This window comes from Acomys minous (genome assembly GCF_964271855.1).
Source record: "Acomys minous genome assembly, chromosome: 8".
NCBI classification, from domain to species: Eukaryota; Metazoa; Chordata; class Mammalia; order Rodentia; family Muridae; genus Acomys; species Acomys minous.
The window spans coordinates 38,220,247-38,243,360 of record NC_140489.1 but is presented as its reverse complement, the minus strand read 5'-3'; the positions used below and the strand labels follow the sequence as shown (position 1 = coordinate 38,243,360).

Genomic DNA, 23,114 nt, shown 5'->3' with positions numbered 1-23,114 from the left:
GCTATGCGAACATATTCATGTTTCAGATCGTAGGAGGTCTTTCCTGGTCAGATCTAATCTTTATAGCTTTATTGGTAACCATATTGTTTCAGTTCTTGTAGATAAATAAGCATAACCATGTCTCCATCTCAAAACTATGGCAGGTTTCCATTCCATTATCAACAGATCTTTATAGTGTATTGGTTGGCCTAGTTCCTCAGTTTTTTCTATAATCCAATGTGTCTCAACTGCTGTTTCTTTTTCATCAACATTAAGAAAATTCAGAGTCAACAAAGCATTATTTAATCCATTCCTGAGGGGCTTTATCCTTCCTTTTTGTTTAATAAACATCTCTTTTAAGGTACGATTAGCTCTTTCTGTAAATGCTTGTCCTACATGATTGTGAGGTATACCAGCAATGTCCTTTATATTATAAAATGCAAAAAAAATTCATCTTATTAGATACATATGCAGGAGCATTGTCAGCCTTAATTTGTGCAGGTATCCCCATAATTGCCATTATTTCCAGTACATGTGTAATTACACACTCAGCCTTTTCAGAACTTAAAGCAGTTGCCCATTGTAACCCTGAGTACGTTTCAATGGTGTGATGAAACATGTCCATCTGCTAAATTTCATTCCTTTTGGTACCCCTAGGGTTACTTCCAGCAGGCAATGGTTTGGTTATACAGAGAGAGAACACACAGAATATTTTAAAACGATTTCTTTGGCTTGGTGCCAAGTGTTAAGAGATTTTTTTCTTTAAACCTTTACTATTAACATGATGCTTTTCATGAAGTTTTGAGGCTCATAAGACATTTCTTATTAGTAATTAGTCAGTTTCCTCATTTCCTTGTGCCAGTGGACCTGGTAAACATGTATGAGACCGAATATGAGTAGTATACAAGGGATAGTTTCTACTTCTGATGGCCTGTTGCAATTCCATAAATAACAAAGTCAATTCTGAGCTACCAGGAATAAATTCAGCAGTTTCTATATGCAAAATAACTCTTTCTGCATATTAAGAGTCATTAATTATATTAAGAGATTCAGGAAAATCTAACAGCACCATAAGGATTGCATACAATTCTGATTTTTGAACTGAGGTATGAGCACCTTGGTTATTTTATCTGACTTATAACCTGCCATTCCCATCTTGTTTGTATCAGTATAGAATGCTGATGCCTCTGGAATTGGTGTTCTCTTCACATACATGAAGAATCTAATTAGTTATTTTTATAAACTGTATGTGTTGCTTTTTGGATATTTTTATTAATTTCTCCCAAGCAGTTTCTATAAGCTCTTTGTCAGTCTTCATTAATTATCCACAATGACATAATCTCGGCAGTAGTAAGAGGCACTACAATTCCAGCCTGCTGACACAGTCTTATTCTACCTTTTATAATTAATTCAGAAATGTTTCTATGTATGTCTTCAATTTTTGACTTTGTTTATGTGCTAAGAAATCCATTCCATAATTTTATCTTCCCTTTGCATAATGAGCCCAGTCGGAGAATAAGTTGAAAGCATTAAAATAACCAAAATACAATCAAATTTAGGATCAATTAAAAAACATGTTTACATCCACTATAAGACAGGAAGACTCCTAAATCTGAACCTAGAAGGCTGCATGGTGCCACTTTTGTGTGGTCTGTTGTTCAAGAAAGCGACATGGAGGTTACTTGGCCTTTTGAGACTGAGGAGAAGGGGACACAGGTAGAGGTCCTTCTCAGTAGCCAAGAGACTGGGCCCTGAGGCTGTGTGACTCTGGTGAATTTGGCCTTTTGTTTCTCTGTGAAACAGCCATGGTTGTTCTCATGCTAAATGTTCATGAAGGCATTTGAGTCTGGTCATTTATGTTCTTATTGTTGTGTGTGTCAATAGAGGTCAGAGGACAGCTTTCCCCAAGTTCTTTTCCTCTACTTTATGTGGGTGCTAGGGTTCAACCTCGGGCTGGCAGGCTTGGGTGACAAGAGCTTTGCCTGCCAAGACACCTTTCTAGCATAAACCTCTTGTGGTTTTTTGTTGTGTTATTAAAACTTTATTTTAAAAATTTATTTGTATGTATCTGTGTCAGTGTGTCCTGTATGCCACTCGCATGTGGGTGTCGGTGGAGGCCAGAAAAGGGTATCAGCGATCCTGGAGCCGGAGTTGTACGTGGTTGTGAGCGGCTGCTGGGAACTGGAGTTGGGTAGCCTCAAGAAGAAGAAAGTGCGCTTACCTGCTGAGCTATCTCTCTAAACCTCCTAAAGATTTTTTAAATTATTTATTTATTTATTGGTTTTTTGAGACAGGGTTTCTCTGTGTAGGCTTGGTTGTCTTGGACTCACTTTGTAGACCAGGCTGGCCTTGAACAAGATTTTTATTTTTAATCAATGAATTGTATTTTTATTTGTGATATAGTTGTCACAAAACCAATGCATCTTTAAAGATGTAATTTTACTATTGTTGTCTAGGCTGGATTCCAAATCTGCAGTCCAAGTGATCCTCGTTTCAGCCTTGTGAGTATTGTGATTAATTCATCCTTTAAAAAAGTAAAACGTAGGGGCCGAAGAGATGATCCAGTGGCTAAGATCATTTGTAGAGGAACGGGGTTGGGTTTCCAGCACTTGCGTGGTGGCTCACAGTTCCAAGGAATCTGGCACCTTCTTCTGGCCTCTGTAGGCACCAGGCAGGCATGTTGTGGGGTGCCCACCAGGAAGACCATTCAGACAGTGTTTCAAGCTAATAGAAAGGATTTATTTAGGACAGTGATGACATCAACTACAGCAGTGTGACCCATTTGACAAATTCTCAACAGAGGTCAAATCAGAGAGCAGCTTCCTGGCTCTGTTTCACAGAGCATGACCTCCACAGGCCCCACTGCTGTGTCATCCCATGAGTCTGGCTGACCTATTAATTACCGGAGGTGAGGGGGACAGAGGGTCTTTGCGGAGGTTCACAAGTGACAATCACTCCCATTGGATAAGGGAGTAAACTGAGATAGCAGAAAAGCTGGATAACTTGCCCAGGACCACGAGTTTGATGGATGATGAACTGGGAGGCACGCCGGGACTCTAAATCTAGCTCTATGCCCTTCTCTTGACATGTCATTGGACGTGGTGATTTTGTCGAAATATAACATAAAGCGCGCACGCAAAATGCCCAAATCAAAAGAGTCTGACTCAATGGGTGTTCACAGTGAGCGAGCCTGTGTTCTAGCACACAGATCAAAGATCAGGACGCTACCGGCCCCACGCCCTTCAGCCACCCCCACTTCATCCTATTTCTTATATGTATTTAAATTTTTGCTTATTTAATTGTATGTATGTACCGGCAGGAATGTGTGTGCTACGGCACGTGTTGGAGGTCACAGGATAACTCTGAGGAGTCAGCTTGTGGGATCTGGGAACCGAGCTCAGGTCATCAGTGGCTATTTGTTGTTGCTGATACCTGCTGGGCCATGTCCCTGCTTATTTATTTTGGGATTTCCAGGGACATGCATATGGAAAACAGAGAGAAAATTTTCAGGAGTAAAGTCTCCTTTTGCCTTCTCTTTGAGGTAAGTATGTATCTCTTTGATTCTGTGGCAGTTAAGGTTCCTCCAGGCCACCTGGACTCCGAGCTTCTAGGTTCCATTCTGCATTAGGATTACTGTGGCTACAGCTGGCAGCTGCCTCTTCTGGCCTGAGCTACCACATCTGGCTTCTACATGGGCTCTGGGTATTAGACTCAGGTCCACAGGCTTGCACGGGAAGTGCTTTTACCCACTTAGCCATCTCTCGGATCCCTAATCTTTCACTTTAATTCACACATATTTCACGCACCATCAGGTCTCGGGGTTTTTTGTTTGTTTACCTGCTTACTTTTTTTTTTTTTTTTTGACACAGGGTCTTGATGTGCGGTTTAGGCTGGTCTTGAACTTGTAGGCTGAAGTTATCGTCCTGTTTCAGCCTGCCAAATGACTTGGATTATAAGAGTGTGTAGCTATGTATGGCTTTCATGAAGTCTGATGATAAAGTTTAACAAACTCTATCTGGAAGATATAGTGCTGGGGGGGGCTGCCGGGTGGAAGGGGGGGCTCAAGTTTCCCCAGATTCTCTCTGCCAGTGAAAGGCAAAGCACTGATCTTTCCTTAAGCCCCACCCGCCCCAGAACTACATCTCCCAGCAGGCTGTGCTCTGGTGGCTCTCAGATTTAAGTAAGATTCTGGGAACTGCTTAAAACAGCTGGTTGCGGAGTGCCCTGGAGTGAGAGGAGCCAAGATTCAAGAACAGAAGCTGCCAGGAATTGGAGCCAGAGAAGGATCCTGAGGCCAGGTCGAGGGTGGAATGCGAAGCCGCAGCAACAGCAGCAGCCGCAACTGGTTTTTTGAGACAGGGTTTCTCTGTGATACTCTTGGCTGTCCTGGACTCACTTTGTAGACCACGCTGGCCTCGAACTCACAGTGATCCGCCTGCTTCTGCCTCCAGAGTGCTGGGATTACAGGCATGTGCCACCACACCAGGCCAGACATTATTTTTAAGGGCAAACCCTTGGGTTTTACTATATTAATTTCTTCACATTTTTTTTTTTCCGAGACAGGGTTTCTTCTGCTTTGGCCCTGGCTGTTCTGGCTTTGTTGACCAGGCTGGCCTTGAACTCACAGAGATCCACCTGCCTCTGCCTCTCACTTTATAACATTTTTAATGGAAGAAAAATATTTTGTCGGGCTAGATGTAGAATACCCAGTTATCTCTAATCTACAGGTAGGCATTCTCATCTACAACTTAAAGGAGTCTGCTCCTCTAGCTAGAGCCAGAGTTCATGCCATCAACTGGTCACGTGAGAAAACACGGACCCTCTTCCGTCTTTCTTCCTACCCATATCCACCGGTCTCATCAACCTCTGCCTGGGAGCCACCTGTTGGAGTTCATGCTCACTGTCCAGATGCCCATGCTTACCTAGTCAACTGCCACGGAAGCTCCTAACACAGCCTCTTACATCATCCTCACATCCTCTATCCAGCTACCGCGGCCTGGCTTCTAAAATGAAATCCACATTACTCAGCTGCTTATGTTCCTTACTGATTTCCCCTATAGCGTCCAAGAGTCTTAAAGTGAGACATTACGGTTCCTCTTCAATGTGGCTGTTTTACTCCCCTCCCCTCCCGCACTGTCTCAACCTATAAGCTAAACTCTATGATTAGAATTATTTTTTTAGAGAACTGCCTACGAAACTATCGAACTCCTACATCCCCAACCCCAAATCTTATGACTTTTAAAAAGTCGTCTTACTGAAATAGCACTGCAGACTTAAGAACCGCGTCCCGCCCTACCCCCAAAACCCCGTGCTGCTGGGAGAGGCATAAGGGAGAATTTGGGGGGATAGGACATAGGAGGCTCCTTAGGAGACGGACATCCTAATGTCTATCCCTTTGCATGCCCCCCAGGCACCCCAAGTGGCTGTAGGAGACCCTGGGCGCCGGGGGTCGGACAGCAGCACAGGGTGTACCCCATTGGGAAGCGGGGAGGAGCCCGGCGGCACTCAGCTGAGTTCTCCCGGTTTGCTCCCGCCCCCGCCTCACCGGTCCCCGCGGTCCCCAGCAGCCGCTCCGGCACCCCTCGTAGGTCTTCTAGGAGGCCACGGAAGATCTCGTGCAGCTTCTCGAAGTGCTCCGAGGAGGCGGCGGAGGTGGCCATGGCGCAGGCTGCGTGTGAGCGGCGGCCACTGAGATTCCGGGCACAGGGCCCACTCCCACCTCAGCGATCAGCTGCCCAGCCCCAGGCCCGAAGCCATCATTGCGACCGCCGCACCTCGGCAGCCCGGAACCAGGCGCTTCCGGGGTCCTCCGAGCCAGGGGCCCCCCTCCCGCTGTCACCGCGCGGCCGCCGGGCGCCAAAGCCTGACGGAAAGCCTGGGCGGGGAAGAGTCCGGACTACTTCGAGGGCGCAGCGCCGCGCAGGGGGAGAGCGTCTGTCTCCGACCTAGACACAGTCAGTGGGCACTGGGGAGGTACCAAGGCGAAGGGCCTGAGGGGTCCCGCGGGACGGGCGCTGCGGCCGCCTCACCCCGGCCCGCCGGTCCTGCAGTGCATGCTGGGGGTTGTAGTCAAATGAGGGAGGGCGGTCATGCCTTGCCACTGAGGGAATAGAGCCCTGTTGGGCAGTGACAGGAAAGCAAAACCCCTTGTTGTCATCCTCCTTGTCGTCTTAGTTCGTTCTCCCACCTGACTTGAGCTCATATCTCGACCAAATGTTCACTCTCCGACCTTGAGAGATAGCATCCTATCAGGGGCCTATCCTGCTTGCCCTTGGATGTTAAACCTAAAAGTGGGCCCCGTGATCCCAACACACACACACACACACACACACACACACACACACACACACACACACACACACACACACACACACACACACACACACACACACACACACACACACACACACACACACACACACACACACACACACACACACACACACACACACACACACACACACACACACACACACACACACACACACACTCTAGCTCCTTAGCCTGCCTCTGGTTCTCATTCACAACAGGTTAACCACAGGCATTGCGCAAAGACTAAGCCATAAGTCGGTCAAAATAGAGTTTGTCTCTGCTCTTGGGTGGTTTGTTTGTGTGGAAGGCAGATGCATTTTTACCAGGTCTTCCATTAAGTGAAATATATCAACAATTATGAAGTCCTTCCTGGCCTTGATGCGTATGAGAAGTTCCTATGTATATTGATGGCATGGTTTGCATTAAGAGCCCACTCTCAAAAGTTTGCCTGGGACCATGGAAAGATATATACGGGGCCGAGGGTGTAAGCAAAGTCCTACATAACATCTTCCACATTGTGTGTGGAAACAGGTTCCTAGTGAGTTTTGTCTTTGAGGCCAATGAATTCAACAAATAAAATGTGATATGCATTGTGCAGAGATGACAACGTCTGATGTTGTTAAGAGTGGTGCCAAACACTCAGAGGAAGGATAGCAGGCTATCAAGAAGAGACTTGATACCCTATGAGCATATACAGCGGGAGGAGGCGCTCCTCAGTCACAGTCATAGGGGAGGGGAATAGGGGGAAAGCAGGAGGGAGGGATGAATGGGAGGATACAAGGGATGGGATAACTATTGAGATGTAATATGAATGAATTATTAAAGGAAGAAAAGAGTGGTGCCAAGTCTTTCATTTCTTTTTAGTATAAAATTAAAAGATAGCCTGGGGGGGGCACATGATTTTAATCCCAGCACTTGGGAGGCAGAAGCAGATGGATCTCTGAGTTCAAGGACAGCCTAGTCGACAGAGTAAGTTCCAGGACAGCCAGGGTCACATGGAGAAAAACTGCCTCAAAAATAAAATATAAAATTAAGACTCATGGGGGGCTAGTGGGGTGGGGCAGGTGTGTGTGAACAATGTGTGCCTCTGGAGCCCAGGAGAGGGCGCTGAATCCTCTAGAGCAGAAGTTAAGGGTGGTTGTGAGCTGCCTGCCATGCACTGTAAGAATAGTATGTGATCCTAAGAGCTGTGCCATCTCTTCAACCCCGTCTTCTATTTATCTGTCACAGAAATAAATAGGTACAAAAAGAAGGCCAGCCATGACCCAAAGATGTGGGAACAGTGGCTTTAGGACAGTGGCATATAAGATAAGTGCGAAATAGATGATTTGATGATTTGTCCAATGACCACAACCCAAACTATGGGCACATGAGTTTCAGTTGTCCTATAATGATTCTGGGACACACACAGCCACTAAAATGGGAAATAGCTGCTAACTATAAGAGTTTTCTCTTAACTACAATTAAACTTTTAATTCTTAAAAATCTGGAACTAAAAACGTGATAATGGAAAAGAACCTTTATTTTCATTGACAGGTGAATATAAATTCAGTAAAATTTAATTCAGTTATTCACTGCTTTGTCAAAAGTTTTCCAGCTTACCCATAAATTAACTTTTAAATGTATAGTTTATTGGTCAGAACAAGCTCACAAATATTATTAATTTACAAATATTACATTACAAGTTAAAGATTGTGGTCCACCAGTCTTACATAGTCAAGCTTGAAATATAATTGTCAGGCCAAGAAAATGGCAAGCTCTCTTAGAATAGCATCCTCCAAACAAAGGATAGGAGCACGAGGGGTTCTGACGCCTTTACCTGAATTGCTTTTCATGAAAGCTGTACAATAGAGTGCAGAATTGTAGGAAATTGAAGCTATCTCTTTCTTTTGCAGTGCTGAGATCAAACCCAGGGCCTCACACACGCCAGGCAGGAAAACATTCATCCTCCCTCCTGGAATTGACATCTTTCAAAATTTTTATTATTTTGCAGATTTATTTATGTGTGGGAGCCTGCGTTCCTGCAGCGCCCAGGGAGGTAGATGAGGGTGTTGGATGCTCTAGACCTGAGGTTATACATTGAGAGCTACACCATGTGGGTCCCGGTATTTGAACCAGGGTCCTCTGGAACATCAGCCAATGCTAAGCCATCCCATCTCTCCACATGCCCCCCGCCCGACCCCTGCCCGAAGTTGGCATCTTGTTAAGCTAATATAAGAACTGGTCTGAAAGTTTAAGAAACTGACTGTAATTCCCAGCATCAGTCCTTAGGATAAATTTTCTAAATAAAGACTTGGTAATTTTTCGCTCTTGTGCTTTGGACTTTTTCCTGCCTGTTACTGCCTTTGGCTGTGGCTTTAGATCCTGGTCCCTGCAGTCTCCTGCATCACCTCCCAAGAGTTTTCTTTCCTTCAACGTCTTCCCTGCTGCATCTGTGCTGCTCAGTGACCAATCACCACACTTACAGGGCCCCCTCACTTTACAACCGGACTCATTTACCAAAGACTCCAGAGTGCTTTGCATCGTCTCCGGCTGTTTATCGTACAGTCTGATTTAGGGGTTTTCCTTTGTGGCTGCTGAGAATTTTGTGGGAACACCCTCAACTGCATGAATGCACAAGAAGACGCACAAAATCAGCATGCTAACAATGAAAAGGCCTGTCCTTTTCTCTTCTAGTTTTCTAAGAGTAGCTAAGGCACACAAAAAAGAGGCCTCCATGGATCTGGCGTCAGTAACTGAAGCTAAGTGACCTACAGCCTCATAATGTTCCTTTTTTTACCTACTTACTTGGCTGAGAAACAGAAGCAAAATGACAACTTGGCTTTATTTTTATTTCTGCCCTTCAAATTCCACAAACTTCCTAGAGAAGGAAGCTCCTCGGTGGTCTGAATGTGGGAAAGTGTTTCAGCAGCAAAAGCTTCAGACTGCCAGATTTAGTGAAGACTTTCCTTGAGGATCCAGATCTTGGGGTGCAGAGGCTTGCTCTTGAGCCAGCTCACTGGACCCTGCTGAGGTTACAATGGAGTTCTTCAGAGAAAGGCTGCTTGGCTGGGAGAACCTCCACCTAACCCACATTGCCATGCACCAATCCTAATACTTAGGCACGGGCCTAGGTAGGAGCAGGTTTCCAAAGAAAAATAGAAGCTGTGTAGGTCCTATGAGGGTCCTCTGTTGGTGACAGCACTAGGAATGCTGGCAGGAGCAGGAACAAAGTCAGTCAATACAAACTCAAGATGTTTTGAGGAACCGGCAGTGTGCCGGGGTTTAACTGGAGGGAGGCCAAGCAGGCAAGGCTGGACGTTCTGTGCTTTGTGTTCAAGGTTTTGGCCGCTTTGAAGAACAATCATCTTTTTCTCCAATCTTCTTCTTCTTCTTTTTTTTTTTTCTTTCTCCAATCTTCTTTTAAGTCCAAACCACCACTTACCAATCCATCGGGAGGCCCAGCAGGTCACAGCTGACATCCCACAGCCGCCTGGCTATTGTCTCATTACGAGCTTGCCTAGAGACCCATCCCAAGTGGCAGTCGCTGGGAGGGAAGAAACAGAGAGTCTTGAAACACAGGGATTGAAAATGGATTTTTTTTTTCTTTGCATGGTATAAAGGCTATGCTAGAAAACAATCTAGAGCTCACAGGTCCCCAGGGAGCTTTACAGGGACAGTGCTATTTCTTCATTTTCTTTTGCTTGTATCTGTCTGTATCACCCAGGCAGGCCTGGAGTGCTTGCTCTGTGGCTTAGCCTGGCTTCAGACTCTGCCTCCTTCTGCCTCACTGCCCTCCCCACAAAATGCTCTGATTTCAGATACACGCCACGGCATCCAGACTATTCGCCACTCTTTTCCCCAAGAAAATATTTCTATCCTCCCACTATGCTATTTCTGATCAGGATGTGTTGTCTGTTATATAATGTGATCTACGTCCATGTGTAACTCTATCAGTCAGTGCCTGTACTCCAGACGCCTGTACAGGTCCATCTGCTTACACTGAGGCCTGATGTCTCAGGAGCCACACCCCTGCTGTTCACACTGGCTGCAGAAGGCACTGTTACATGAGTGAAGAAGGTTGGGGAGCTAGCTCAGTGGTTGAGCGCTGCGTGGCACACTGTGTGGGGACATGGAGAGAGAAAGAGAGGAAGAACAAAAACTGTAAAAGCGAGCAGGAGGGACAAACCACTTTCACGATACCAAACCCACTCTGTACTAATGGCAGCAATAGTCCATGGTCTTGATGATTTCAATTTTCAACACCGTTGTGTTGGAAATACATTCAAGGCACAGAAAGGTAGTCACATGCCTGCTCTGCATTACAATAACTCTGCAGGACAGACACCCAAACTCCGTACCACCTAGAAAATTCTTTCAAGGACAAGTCTTTTATTCATTTTATATCCTCTGCATCTAATACATTTTGTGTGTGACTACATGTGTCTACACCATGCATGTTCACATGTGTACATGTGCATATGTGTATTTGTGTATGAGGAAGGCAGAGGTTTATGTCAAATGACTTCCCCAATCACTCACTCTCCACCTTATTGTTAGGACAGGGTCTCTCGCTGAACCATAGGTCACCAATTCAGCTAGACTGGCTGGCCAGCAAGCCTCAAAGATCATCCTGTCTCTCCCCTCCCAGTCCTGGGGTTACAGGTGTGTACCACTGCCCTTGACCTTTCCGTGGGTGCTGAGGACTGAACTTAGGTCCACGTATGAGATGTGCTGGCGATTAAGAATCATTTCATCTAACCATCCTTCAAGAAATGCTGGTGGGAACATGAACAAAGGAACTCTGGACAAACCAAAGTGTTTCCCAACTGCGCAACCTCCCTACCCCCTCTAGAACATGTTCAAATTGGGATTCTCTTGTCCTTTGTCCTGGCTTTGTCCCCCAGGACAGTGGTTCTCCATCGGGGTGATACCCCTGCCACACTCAATTAAGCATCCACTAAAAAGGCAGGCCTCTCTCACGGAAGCTCCATTTTTCATTCCGGTTGTCATTACTTGAACCAGAATCTCTGTATCTTACTGGGTTACTTATTCATTCATTAAAAAAGAATAAATGCTTTGTTTTTCTTTTCCTGCCCCCCTAAGGCACAATCATATTCTGCCTCTCTGTTGAGCCAATTTCTGTGGCTCCTCCACAAGCCTGACATTATTAGCCTTTTGTCATCTGTACTCCTCTTTCTGCAGCAAGAATTCTGGACTTTGGGTTTCTTTTAAAAACGCAGAAATATTATAAGAATATGTTTTTGTCTTAAGCCCAAGTGTGGGGCTGTGGGGCTGCTTCAGACTGCACAGCTGACTATGGTTTGCCTCGTGCTCTAGCAGAGGTGTGCTTTTGCCAGGTGTAGATAAGTTTCCACTATTGTGTGACATTTGGGACTCTGGCAATTTGTCAGAGGGTATATAAATGCTAAGGCCCCAATAGAGTTGTTGGATTTTTGTTGGGTCATTCAGGAGAGTTGGTTGTAGTTTGTTAGTAACTGTGCTCAAAGAAGAAACAAGAAAAAAGAAATTAGACTCAAGGATCTCTCTCTCTCTCTCTCTCTCTCTCTCTCTCTCTCTCTCTCTCTCTCTCTCTCCTTTCTCTCCTATTTACTGATAAGGATGAAACTGGGCGTCAGGGTGTGGATAAAAGGTAGGAAAAAGAAGAATCCACAAAGTAGCAAAGATTGGCTACATCTATCTTTTCAATCTAATACTATCCACAGCCTCTTCTCTAAAATGGGGTTATTTCAACAATATCATGAAGGTGGGAGTAAGACATATATTTAATCTTTGACACATGTGATTTTCTTTATAAAAATATGATGATGAGCTAAGGATGAGAAAGGGGCAGGTTTGGCCATTGGTTATTGACAGCTGAACCTGGATAGTGGGCATATAAGGAGTTAATATGCTATTTACTCTCTGACATATGTTCAAAAGTTTCCACAATAAAAGCTGAGGCAGAGGCAGAGGCAGGCAGATTGTGAGCATGGGACCAGTCTGAGCTACACAGCAAAAAATAAGTAAGTAAATAGAAACTAGGGCTGGGAGATTAGCCTAGTTGGTGAAGAACAAGCCTTGCAAGCATGTGGTGACATGCTTGTAATCCCATGCAGGGCGTCTGAGACAAGTGGGTCCCTGGGGCTCTCTGACCAGGTACCCTAGCTTTCATGGCACATCTCGAACCAAAGAGAAATACTGTCATTCTCTGTGTCCCACCTGTAAAATTGATTTTCATTCTCCTGGCTCAGTTATGGTCTGGGAGGCTAACTGTCTCCTTCTGCTAACCTAGGCCTAGTCCTGGAAGCTTCTAGCCTCCATAATCTAACCTAGGCCTAGAACGTTTTCAACCTCTGAGACTTACTGCTTAAAAAGCTCACCCTTACTTGTCCTTTCTGAGCTCTGGCCTGGCTGCTTCAACTCAGCTGCTCTGGCTCAAACTCTTCTCCTAGCTGGCTTACTTGATCTGGTGTCTCTCTCAGCCCGGAATTGCTCTGCTTGGCCTCAAACTAACTCAGCAATCTGCTTTCATCTTCTGGCTCCTTCTCATTTTCTGGCTCCTTCTGTCTTCACCTGACTTCTCTCTCTGTAACCCTTCTATTACTGTCCTGATAAAAACTGCCTCCTCTCAAGTAGTTTCTTTTGGGGCTGGAGAGATGGCTCAGTGGTTAAAATTACTGACTGCTGTGTGCCCCTTCAGACATACAAACATACCCAAAAAACAAAAATTGGACAGGGGATATAGCAGCGATAGAGCACCTGCCTTAGCAAGAGGCCCAGGTTCCATCCCCAGCACTGATAAAATAATAAAATAAAAGGGAATTGGTACTATTTCCAGCCTGAAGATAAGAGAGGAGTACAAATTAAAAACCAACAGAAGTTGGGGTCCAAAAAGAGAAGAACACAGGGTTGACATGAGAAAACAAAAACAGAAAAAACCGCAATTATTAGTATTAAAAATGGAATAAAAATAAAAACAAACCCAGCAGGTGCCAAAATCAATGTGAACAGGTCAAATTCCCTCTCTCTCTCTCTCTCTCTCTCTCTCTCTCTCTCTCTCTCTCTCTCTTATTTAAGCAATTTACTGATTACATCACATTTGTTCAAATTCTCTTTTAAAACAGAAATCATATAGAGACAAAAAACAAAAGCTATTTTAGGACATGTATTAAAAATTTAAATTCATTGCTCTTATTTTATATGCGTGGATACATATCTGCATGCATGTCTGCGAACTACGTACATGCCTGGTGCCCATAGTGGCCAGAGGGCAATGTCAGATTCCCTGGAACTACAGACAGTTTTTTCTGGGTGCTGAGGACAGAACCCAGGTACTCTGGAAGAGCAGCCTGTGTTAACGTAACTGTCTCTCCAACTCTGGGATACTATAGTACCCAACCCAAGCAGTAACTACTCATTTGAAAAACAGATGCCTTCATACCTGAAGTGACTGCCACTAAGGCTCTCAAGACCTTCTGTTAAGGCACAGTACAGGCTCGTCTGGGCTCCCTCTTGAGGTGTCTTGAGGAGGAAGTTGAAAATCTGCCACAGCAATCTCAGGAGAGGGGAGTTCCGACACAATTCAGTATAGATTGTTCCAGGGTGGACGGAATACGTCGTCACTCCAGAGCCTGGTGGAGGCAGGTGCCATGTCAAGAAGAGAGACAAGATTTGGTTTTACCAACTAGACAGAGAGGGCAAAGCTTGTGAAGGCACACAGGACCCCCACAGACGGACTCCGTGCTCCTGGTGGCATCACATGCACTCCTCAGTGTGACACATTTGAGCTGCACAGTTCACTCTTGGGTTGGGAGCGGCTTTTTGCTGCTCTAGGGTGGCAGAGCCACGCCCTAACCTCTTTGCAGCTCTCCAGGTTGTGGGCCACCCCCATCCCTCCCTCTTAGGCTTCTTTTCTGCTGCCTTCCATGGCCCCAGGCCTCTTCCAACGTCCTTAAACCTTAAGGTACTTTGGCTCATTTCTGGATGTCCTCACACATCACTTTCTACCCAAACACCAAACCTTAGAATCCTCACGGCTCCCTGTGCTCCCATCTGACAAGTTTTGGTGCTCACACTTTTTGTTGTTGTTTGTTGTTTTTGTTTTTCAAGTTAGGCCTTGGCTGTCCTGGAACTTGCTCTGCAGACTAGGCCTCAGACTTAGAAATCAGCACACCTCCACCTCCCGAGTGCTGGGTTAAAGGTATGTGCCACCACTATTCGGCTGGAACAATTTTAGGAATGACTTGTTTCTGTTTTATTTATGTGTATATGTGTGTGTGTGTGTGTGTGTGTGTGTGTGTGTGTGTGTGTGTGTGTGTGTGCAGAGGCCAGAAGATCCCCATGGAGCTGGAGTTAGAGGCAAGGACTGATTTCAGATCCTCTGGAAGAGCAGCAAGTCCTCTTAACTGCTATGTGATCACATAAACCTACACCCCAAACTAGTCCTTTAAATGGGGGTAATTTATATTCATTACATGGAAAAGACCACAGGGATCTTGTTCTCTCTCTCCCTCTCTCTCTCTCTCTCTCTCTCTCTCTCTCTCTCTCTCTCTCACACACACACACACACACACACACACAGAGCAAATGTGCAGGAAAATGAGTGGCAGCTGCTGACAGTGGTCATTTGAAGAACTGGGGGTTAATGGAGGCTTTTTGTTCTTAGTTCTGTGTACTTCTAATCTATTAGAACTTCTTAAAGTGACTGTGATTCACCTATAACTAGAGTGACTTTGCATGTGTTGGTTGTGCAAACCCTTGTTAACAGTTCTCTCCCCAACTAGATGTAAACCAAATAAAGGAAGTGCCTGAACCTGTATTTCATCCTAAAGCTCAAACTAGGCCATGGGGTGCACGTCTACAGATGAATGACCAATCCTCTCGCGCAGACCGGTTCCTCTGTATACCACTGTTTTCCCACAGCTGCCGGGGCTCCCTCACCAGTGGACACTCTGCTTGTGCCCAGCTCTCACACTGGAAGCATCTCCCTACCTCTGCACCATCTCGCTCCCTAGCCAGCCAGCCCTTTGGTAGGTCTTACTATCGTTTCTCCTTGTCCATCCTGATCCGATGAAGGATGCCCTCACGCCAGCACAGAGTGGGCACTGGGCCTGGGTTGACTGCCAGCTTCCTTCCTCTTATCTTGCAGTTTTGCAGCTGTCCATGTAGCTTGATTACCCAGTTCCAACAGTGACGCTGAAGCTCCGGATTGTTTGAACTTCAGTTCTGTCTTGCTCAACTCTGAAGCATCGCCCGCCCACCCCTTTCTCAATATTAGAAACCCACAGAGGCCATGCTAACAACCTCTGTTTACTTGTGACTAGAAATTCTGTTTCTCAGGCATATCTTTCCCTTTTATTTCTTGCCTTAAAAAATATCTAGTTATGAGTGGGTTGCCTGCATGCATTTAAGCACACCATGTGTGTGTGTGTCTGGTACCCAAGGAGGTCAGCAGAAGGTACAAGATCTCCTAGAAGTAGAATTGCAGATGGACGAGCCACCACATGGATGCTGAGAACTGACCCTGGGTCCTTTACAAGAGCAACAAGTGCTCTAACTGCTGAGCCATCTCTCCAGTCCCTTATTTGTCCCTTTGCTATCAGAGAGATGCCTCCTCCCCCTGTCCACCAATCCCAGCGCATGTTTTATACTGATGACCATTATTAAGAACCGTCTCGCTTGTCACTAGGAGTGAAAACCCTGCCTTGCTTGGGAGGACTTAATGGGTTCTAATAAGCTGTGGAAAAGTTCTGACTGTCCCTAGGAGGAACTAAATCTTGGAAATCACAGACACTTGCTACAGGTCACACAGCAGGAAGCAGTGACGTGAAGTCTTCAGATTCAAAGTCAGGATTGCCCTGTCCCCAGCCAGCCACCTGCACTGTTCATGGGGGCTACTTACTCACACCACAGCCAGTCATACTCATGGAAGCAGGCCCAGTCCAGGTGAAAAGTGTTACCACTCTGTGGCTTCTCACTATTTCCTGCTGACTCCTGTGTCTCAGACTGCCCACTCCCGTTACTCACCTTTCAGCCTCCTGGCCAGCTCCTGAGTGAAGAGAATGTTGGCGAGTTTGCTGTGGCAGTAAGCCAGACCTCCATTGTAGAACTTCTCACCCTGCAGGTTATGGAAGTGGATCTTTCCCACACAGTGTGATAAAGAGGACACATTAACCACCCTTGATGGGGCCGATTCTTTCAGCTTCTCCAGCAGCAAATGTGTCAAGAGGAAGTGACCTGTTGAGAGAAAGCAGGACTGACAGGGCTATTGGGCGCCCATGTCGGGATGAGATGCACAGTGGCAAGCAGAGCTCAGATACGGGAGGGAGGTAGCTGCTGTGGCAGCTGTGACAGGTGAGGTGGCACTCTATAAACTAGAAAACTGTCCAGCAGGGATTCAAGGACCCAGAAACAGCCAAAGCCATGAGACACACTTATCCGAGGCGTGTCTGTGCTAAGGCTACGAGTCCTGTTTCGTTTCGGCAGAGGCTACCATGACTCTTGGAGAACAGACACTGCACACACGTGTAACCTCAGCACTCAGGAGGCTAAGGCAAGAAGATTACATTGGAAGGTAGTTGGGGCTGCACAGCAAGACCTTGTCCCCAAAACAAATGAACTTGGCCTCTTCCTAATGCTGACCACAAAGATCACTCCTGAGAAAAGCAACTCAGGCCTCAGTGTAATCAAGCTGTTCAAACAGATCCCCAACACAAACCAAACCTGAATGACAGATTTTATAAGAGAGGGGTTAGAGAGAAGGCTCCACAGTTACGAGTGCATCTGCTCTTTCAGAGGACCCAAGTTTGGGTCCTAGTACCCATATGTGGAAGCCCACAGCTGCCCATAACTCCAGCCCCAGAAATTCTGATGCTTTCATCAGCTTCTGCAGATGTACGTATACATATAGTGCACACCAGCACAGACACACACATAAATACACACACACACACACACACACACACACACACACACACACACACACACACAAACACACATACACACACGTACACGCCTCAGGATGAGTCCTCTACTTTCAGACAGTTCTCAACTATTTATTCTACAAGCATGGTTGACTACAGCCCTGAGCCCCAGAGATGCCACAGAGAAAGTTCGAGCTGACTCCTGCATTCTCTGAGAGGTTTAGGTTCCCTTTTGCTTTGGAATGGAGACAGATTTCTCACCCAAGTGGTTGACCCCGAAGTGCATCTCAAAGCCATCTGCGGTCTTGGAGTAGGGGAACGTCACCACTCCTGCATTGTTGACTAGAATATGGAGGCACTCTTCCTCTGCGGGAAGAGAAAAGGCCATGGTGCTCACATCTCAGAAACCCTCCTCGAAAGCCAGGCCTAAGCCTCCAAGGAGGAGAAATGAAAGCAGGGAAGTAAGACTTTACTCTTTGCCCCTAACCCCTCCAGGGACTTCGTACTGTTTTTTGTTTTGTTTTTTAATTGCAAGACTTGGGCTGATCTCACATAGTTTTAGAGGGCAAAATTCCATTGTCCACCACAGAATAACATGTCCAGGCTCTCCAAAAGCTCCTTGCTCATTGTTTTAGGGGGAAGGGTTCCATCAGCCTCTCGCAATAGGATGAGAAGGATGTTTCAAGAGCACCCACAGTTATTGGATTCAGGCCCTAAGAGAAACCTGCTACCTCTCTCTTGTGGTTCATTTCCTTGTGTGACTTGTAATTTACGACTGTAAACTCCTAAGGGTGGCAGTTGTTTTTCTTAAGGAGGTCTGATCCCCGGGTGATGGGGTTGGGGCACACGTCCTTTCGGTGAGATACCACAGCTTTCTGAAAAAACCAAATGTTATTGCATTTATTTATCTGGGTGAGAGAATACATGACATGGAATACGTGTGGTCAGAGGACAACATGTGGTCATAGGCTCTGGTCTTCTGGGACTGTGAACCCCAAATTAAACACTTTCTTTTATACGTTGCCTTGGTCATGGTGTCTCGCCATAGCGATAGAAAAGTAACTAAAACAGGCTCTCTGTTTTGTTTCTGCATCCTAAAGACGTCCCTTTGACATAAGTCATGTCCCAGTGATCAGAATATCATCTTTGTCTCCACTTACCAGCTAAGAAGTCCTGGGCAAAGGCTCGAATAGACTTAGTATCAGCTAGGTCCAGTTTCCGTACCAGGACCTGATTGTTCCCTGTGGTGGCTTGGATCTCGCTAGCCACCTGTTCCCCCTTTTGCACATCCCGGCAAGCTAAATACACGCGGGCTCCTGTCAACCAGATGAGAGCAAAAATGGTCAGTTCTGTTTGCAACTGGTTTGAGAGAATGAACACAGATGCCGAATGCCCCTGATGTTTTACAACACAGGGATCTTTGTCCCTTACATCACAATGGTGGTATCTGAAGCAAATTAGCGAAAGACAAAAATGACACTTGCTGGTTTTTAAGTTTTGTGTCAGGTGCCCATAATGTGTAGAGCATCATACTAGATTGAGACTATGCCAGGGGATTAATGAGATACTTGGAGTGCTCTTACATTCCAAATCTGGGAAGACACATTGGGCACTGTAAGGAGCAAAATATCAGCATGGGCGTGTTGGGAGCAGGTGTACTGTGGAAAAGATTAAGCTTTGTCACAGGTGGAAGCAATCTTGGTGGGCTTTACCCTTGGGGCACCCCATGAATACCTTGTGACAGACTGTTTGGAGCCTTCCTGGGCTTGGAATTCAGGAAGCTGACCTGGGAACCCCACCGTGGCTATTGTTTTCCTAATTGACCCTCAAAGGGAGAAGGAGACCGCCCTTTGCATGTGACTGGGAAGGTGGGGAGAAGAAAAACAAGTTGAGGCAAGGAGAGAGTGCGAGGAGAGCAACCGGGCCAGACCAGCATGCGCGACAGAGAGACACCTGTGGAACGGATACCGGAAGGTTCACTCTTTTGTCCCTTTAACCTTTCTTTTCCTTCTTGTGTATGCTCGTTGGGTTGTATAATAAAGTTTAATTGTTAAGAAACAGAGTGTACTTGCCTCTTCGGGCCAGGTCTTTAGCTGTCTCCTTCCCAATGCCTGCGTTACCACCGGTTACTATGGCTACTTTCCCAGGAAGCTGGACATTAGAGGTACACACCCCACCGGCCAGTATTTTCCTAGAGACATAAGAAAACATATCAGTTTTACATTATCCACTCCTGCTGAGGGCTCCTGAGACTCCATCCACCTTCCAATCGATAGGCTGAGTTTGCTTTTATTTCTTTCAGTGTTCTCCTTTTATAAGCTTAAGTTAAAAAATGACAAGGAAAAAAAAAAGAAAAAAGAAATGACAAGGCCAGCAAGATGCCTTAGCAGTTAAGCACACATGCCTCTAAGCCTGCCAACTTCAGTATAAATCTGGGACCTACATGATAGAAAGTGAGAATCAACTCTTGAAAGCTCTCCTCCTGCCTCCACATATATGCCATGGTACACACGTATGCACCCACCCCAGCATACACTAAATAACTTATCACAATAAATAAATATTAAAAAGTAAAAAAATAGCCAGGCGATGGTGGCACACACGTTTAATCGCAGCACTCGGAAGGCAGAGGCAGATGGATCACTATGAATTCAAGGCCAGCCTGGTCTACAGTGAGTCCAGGACACCCAGGGCTACACAGAGAAACCCTGTCTTGAAAAACAAAACAACACAACAACAACAACAAAAGGTAAAAAAAATAAATAAATAAAGAAGATAGTCTTCTGCTCTTAAGCCAGGTACAATCTTATTACTCAGAAGATAGATGAATCGAGTTCAAGGCCAGCCTGGACTACAGAACAACTGTCTCAAAAAAGAAAACAAAAAATGTATGCTCTTGCTTAAGGACAAAAAGTGATAGCATTTTAAAGACAGAAATTAGATTGTGCAGGGCGTGGTGGCTCTCACCTTTAACCTAGCACTTGGGTGGCAGGCAGATCTTTGTGAGTTAAAGGCTAACCTGGTCTACATGGTGAATTTCTGGACAGCCAGGGTGATGTAGAGAGATGCTATCTCAAAGAACTGAAACAAACAATCAAAAAAAGTTACATCTACTTCCCAAAGTACAAGTTCTAGATGGGTGTTTGGTTGGTCAGGCATCTGACTTCAGGCTGAGCTTCACATCAGGCATTTTTGGCTCAGGAAATCATAACACTCAATCAAGCAGAAGAAAATTGGTCATTGCATGCCAATACATGACAATTAGCATTTTATAATCTTAAGAATGGCTAATCCAATTCAAAGAGTAGAAATCATAAGCTTAGAATCTAGGTCAAAAGTAAGAAAAAGATAGCACACTCACACATTTTTAAAAAATACATTGGGGGCGGGGAGGATAGAGAGATGGCTCGGTGGTTAAGGGCACTATCTGCTCTTCCAGAGGTCCTGAGTTCAATTCCCAGCGACCACATAGCGCCTCCCAAATATCTTTATTCTGGGATTTGATGCCATCTTCTGGCATGCAGGTGTACATGCAGATGGAGCACTCATATACATTAAATAGAAAATGTTAAATATATTTAAGAATGTAGCTCAGAGTAAAAGTATGTACATAACATGTGCAAAGGCCTGTGTTTGGTTACCACGGCCACACAATATTAATACAACAACAACAACAACAGCAGAACAGGGTTACACAGGCCGAGTGAGGTTCCGCGCTGTGTCTGTCTAACTGGAGTCCTCGTGCCTCCGCTGCATGTTGGACAACAGCCTTTCCAAACGAATGAGGCACAAACATGACCCCCTCCCCCTCCCTCTCCCCCAGTTTCCCTCTTCTCTTCTCAACAGTCTCGGGACTAAAAGGATCTGTTGACTTAAAGAACATTTCAACCTAGTCCACTGAACTTGTTGACTGCAAGAAGCCACTGCTTTAGGTAAACTAACATGGGGTGCACAGCTGAACCTCTCTCCTCAGGGATCAAGGGCCCTTGCTCTGCCTCTCACAGCCCTTCAGGCTGAGCTTCAACCCTGACGAATCCTGGGGACCAGTAATTGCCTCTTTCTCGGTAATCAGCAAAACCAAAAGAGACAGACAACCCTGAAAGCCCAGCTCTGGCCCCATTCTCACACGCTAGCTCACCGGGGTTCTCTTCTCAGACACATTTTGCTGGACACAGTTCTGGTTCAGATTTTGATCTGATTCTATGTGGATGTGAAGATCTTATGGTAGAAAGAAATATGTTTTCGTCGGAGGACAAGGCCCATGTGTGCCTACAAGTGGGGCCAGGGAGTATTCAGAAAGGAAAACAAAACAAAACAAAACAAATGGAAGAAGGCCACCAGAAAAAGAAGGAAAGTTAAAAAAGAGTGGGAAGCCAGTCTTGATAAACCACTTAATATGTTAAGAAATGACCAGAGGGTCTGGCACAGCCTCGGGTCCAATAGGAACTCTGGCCATATGCCCAGAAAGAAGGAGGCAGGTTTTATGGGGGGGGGGTTTGTTTTGTTTTTTGTTTTTTCCTAGTCCACCACCACTCCTGATGATTTACTCTGAGCCAATCAATGGGCTGCCCCTTGTGTAGCCAGCCACTGAACCTCCCATGTTTGTGGTTAGCTTTGGGCTGATCTGACACACCTGGTCCAGAGACTAGTTTGCCTTCCTTCACCCTGTCCTTCCTCTCCTGGGCCTTAGGAATCTAATTCAGGCAAACACACCCACCCTTGCTCCAAAGGCAAAAGAAAGCACTCTCCCCCCGTTCAATTCTCTCTAACACCTGGACAGATAAGTGACTGCGAACAACAGCCCAAGACGGTATGCAGTGGGGCCACACATAACACTGGTACCGGGTTCAGACAGCAAAAAGTGCAGTCGTTCTATAAGTATTTCAAGGGCTGGAAGCAAATAACTGGACAAAGGCTGGTCCAAAGAGTTGGGGTAGAGGAAATAGCATCCCGTGCTATGCTCTGAGGCTCGCCGGGGCCAGAAGCAGGTGGTGCAAGAGGAAATAAGGCAGGCCAGAGAGAGCAAGGCAGGTTGCTGGGGACCGCAGCCCTTCCACGACTACCCAGGGTCTGGCATCTCGCCTGAAGTCTACCAAACTGCAGATTTTGGCTAACTGAAGGACTCCTCTTGGAGTTTTCCTAGTCTTCCTTTAGGAGAATGGGGGCGATGGAGAAGAGCTTCAGTGGGACGACCTGGCAAGAAAGGCAACGTTCTCACAGACCTGATTTTTGGCTTGGCCAAGTACACGATGAAGGGAAGAGAGAGCAATAGCAGGATCCCAACCATCTTAACACCACCGTAGGGCAGTCAGGATTGAAGGTCCAAAGCGGCTCACTGACTATGGCTTTTATTTTTCCTTGACACACCCCTGTTCAATTGCAACCGCCCAGGAGCAAAGCCCTATGGGAAGTGTAGTCCAGGATTGGGCGGCCGCCATACATTCATTCAGGGTGATGCTTCTGAGCACTATGTGAAGTTGAAAAACGAGCACTGGAGCAGCAGTCTCAAATGGTCCAGGGTCCAGCCATGTGGGATCGCTGAACCACCCTTCTGCCTTGAAAACCACCCCAGCTGGCTATCTCCCAGGGCCAAAGTCCAGTTCAATTTCCCCTAATCATTATAAGGAAATTACCACATTTGTCTGAGAAATAGCATCTGGAAAATATTCTGAGCCCATTTCACAGGACAGGAGCTGTTAGTCTGACAGTTGGTGAGGTGGAAGACGTCCTTCCTCAGAAGGCTACCTTTGTCTACTTTGAGCTAGGATAAGATCCATCACAGTTTCCCAAGAACTTGATGGTTATTTGAGAATAAAATAAATAATTTTTTTTGAGTGATTGTGTCACATATTGTTCCGGATATTGCCGGAAGGTTGTGGAGAAGAGAAAGCGCTTTGGCAGTTGACAACAGGCAGGGCT

At 45.9% G+C, this 23,114-nt stretch overlaps 2 protein-coding genes across 5 annotated transcripts in view; both read right to left on the bottom strand.

Annotated features, from left to right (window-relative positions):
* Nucleotides 1-5,796, bottom strand: part of RDH11 (retinol dehydrogenase 11) — a 31,829-nt gene extending 26,033 nt beyond the window's left edge. For 2 of the 3 annotated variants that reach the window (XM_084791610.1, XM_084791609.1), the window contains exon 1: nucleotides 5,525-5,796. The gene's annotated coding sequence lies outside the window, so the exon portion shown is untranslated. Of the gene's footprint in view, nucleotides 1-4,901; nucleotides 4,983-5,524 lie in introns of all 3 variants that reach the window. The other variant, XM_084791608.1, reaches the window with a different exon arrangement.
* Nucleotides 5,797-7,795: 1,999 nt separating this feature from the next.
* LOC311602941 (retinol dehydrogenase 11-like) lies at nucleotides 7,796-22,849 on the bottom strand. 2 transcript variants are annotated; one of them, XM_084791605.1, is made up of 7 exons: nucleotides 22,829-22,849; nucleotides 19,268-19,386; nucleotides 18,356-18,511; nucleotides 17,457-17,561; nucleotides 16,300-16,509; nucleotides 13,715-13,904; nucleotides 7,796-9,817 (listed from the first exon to the last, which is right to left on the bottom strand). In XM_084791605.1, exons 1-7 carry the CDS (start codon nucleotides 22,831-22,833, stop codon nucleotides 9,712-9,714), a joined length of 891 nt encoding a protein of 296 aa, XP_084647731.1. In that variant the 5' UTR covers nucleotides 22,834-22,849; the 3' UTR covers nucleotides 7,796-9,711. The 2 variants fall into 2 exon arrangements, with proteins under 2 accessions (XP_084647731.1, XP_084647730.1); XM_084791604.1 differs by lacking the exon at nucleotides 22,829-22,849 and adding an exon at nucleotides 22,418-22,572.
* Nucleotides 22,850-23,114: the final 265 nt, after the last annotated feature.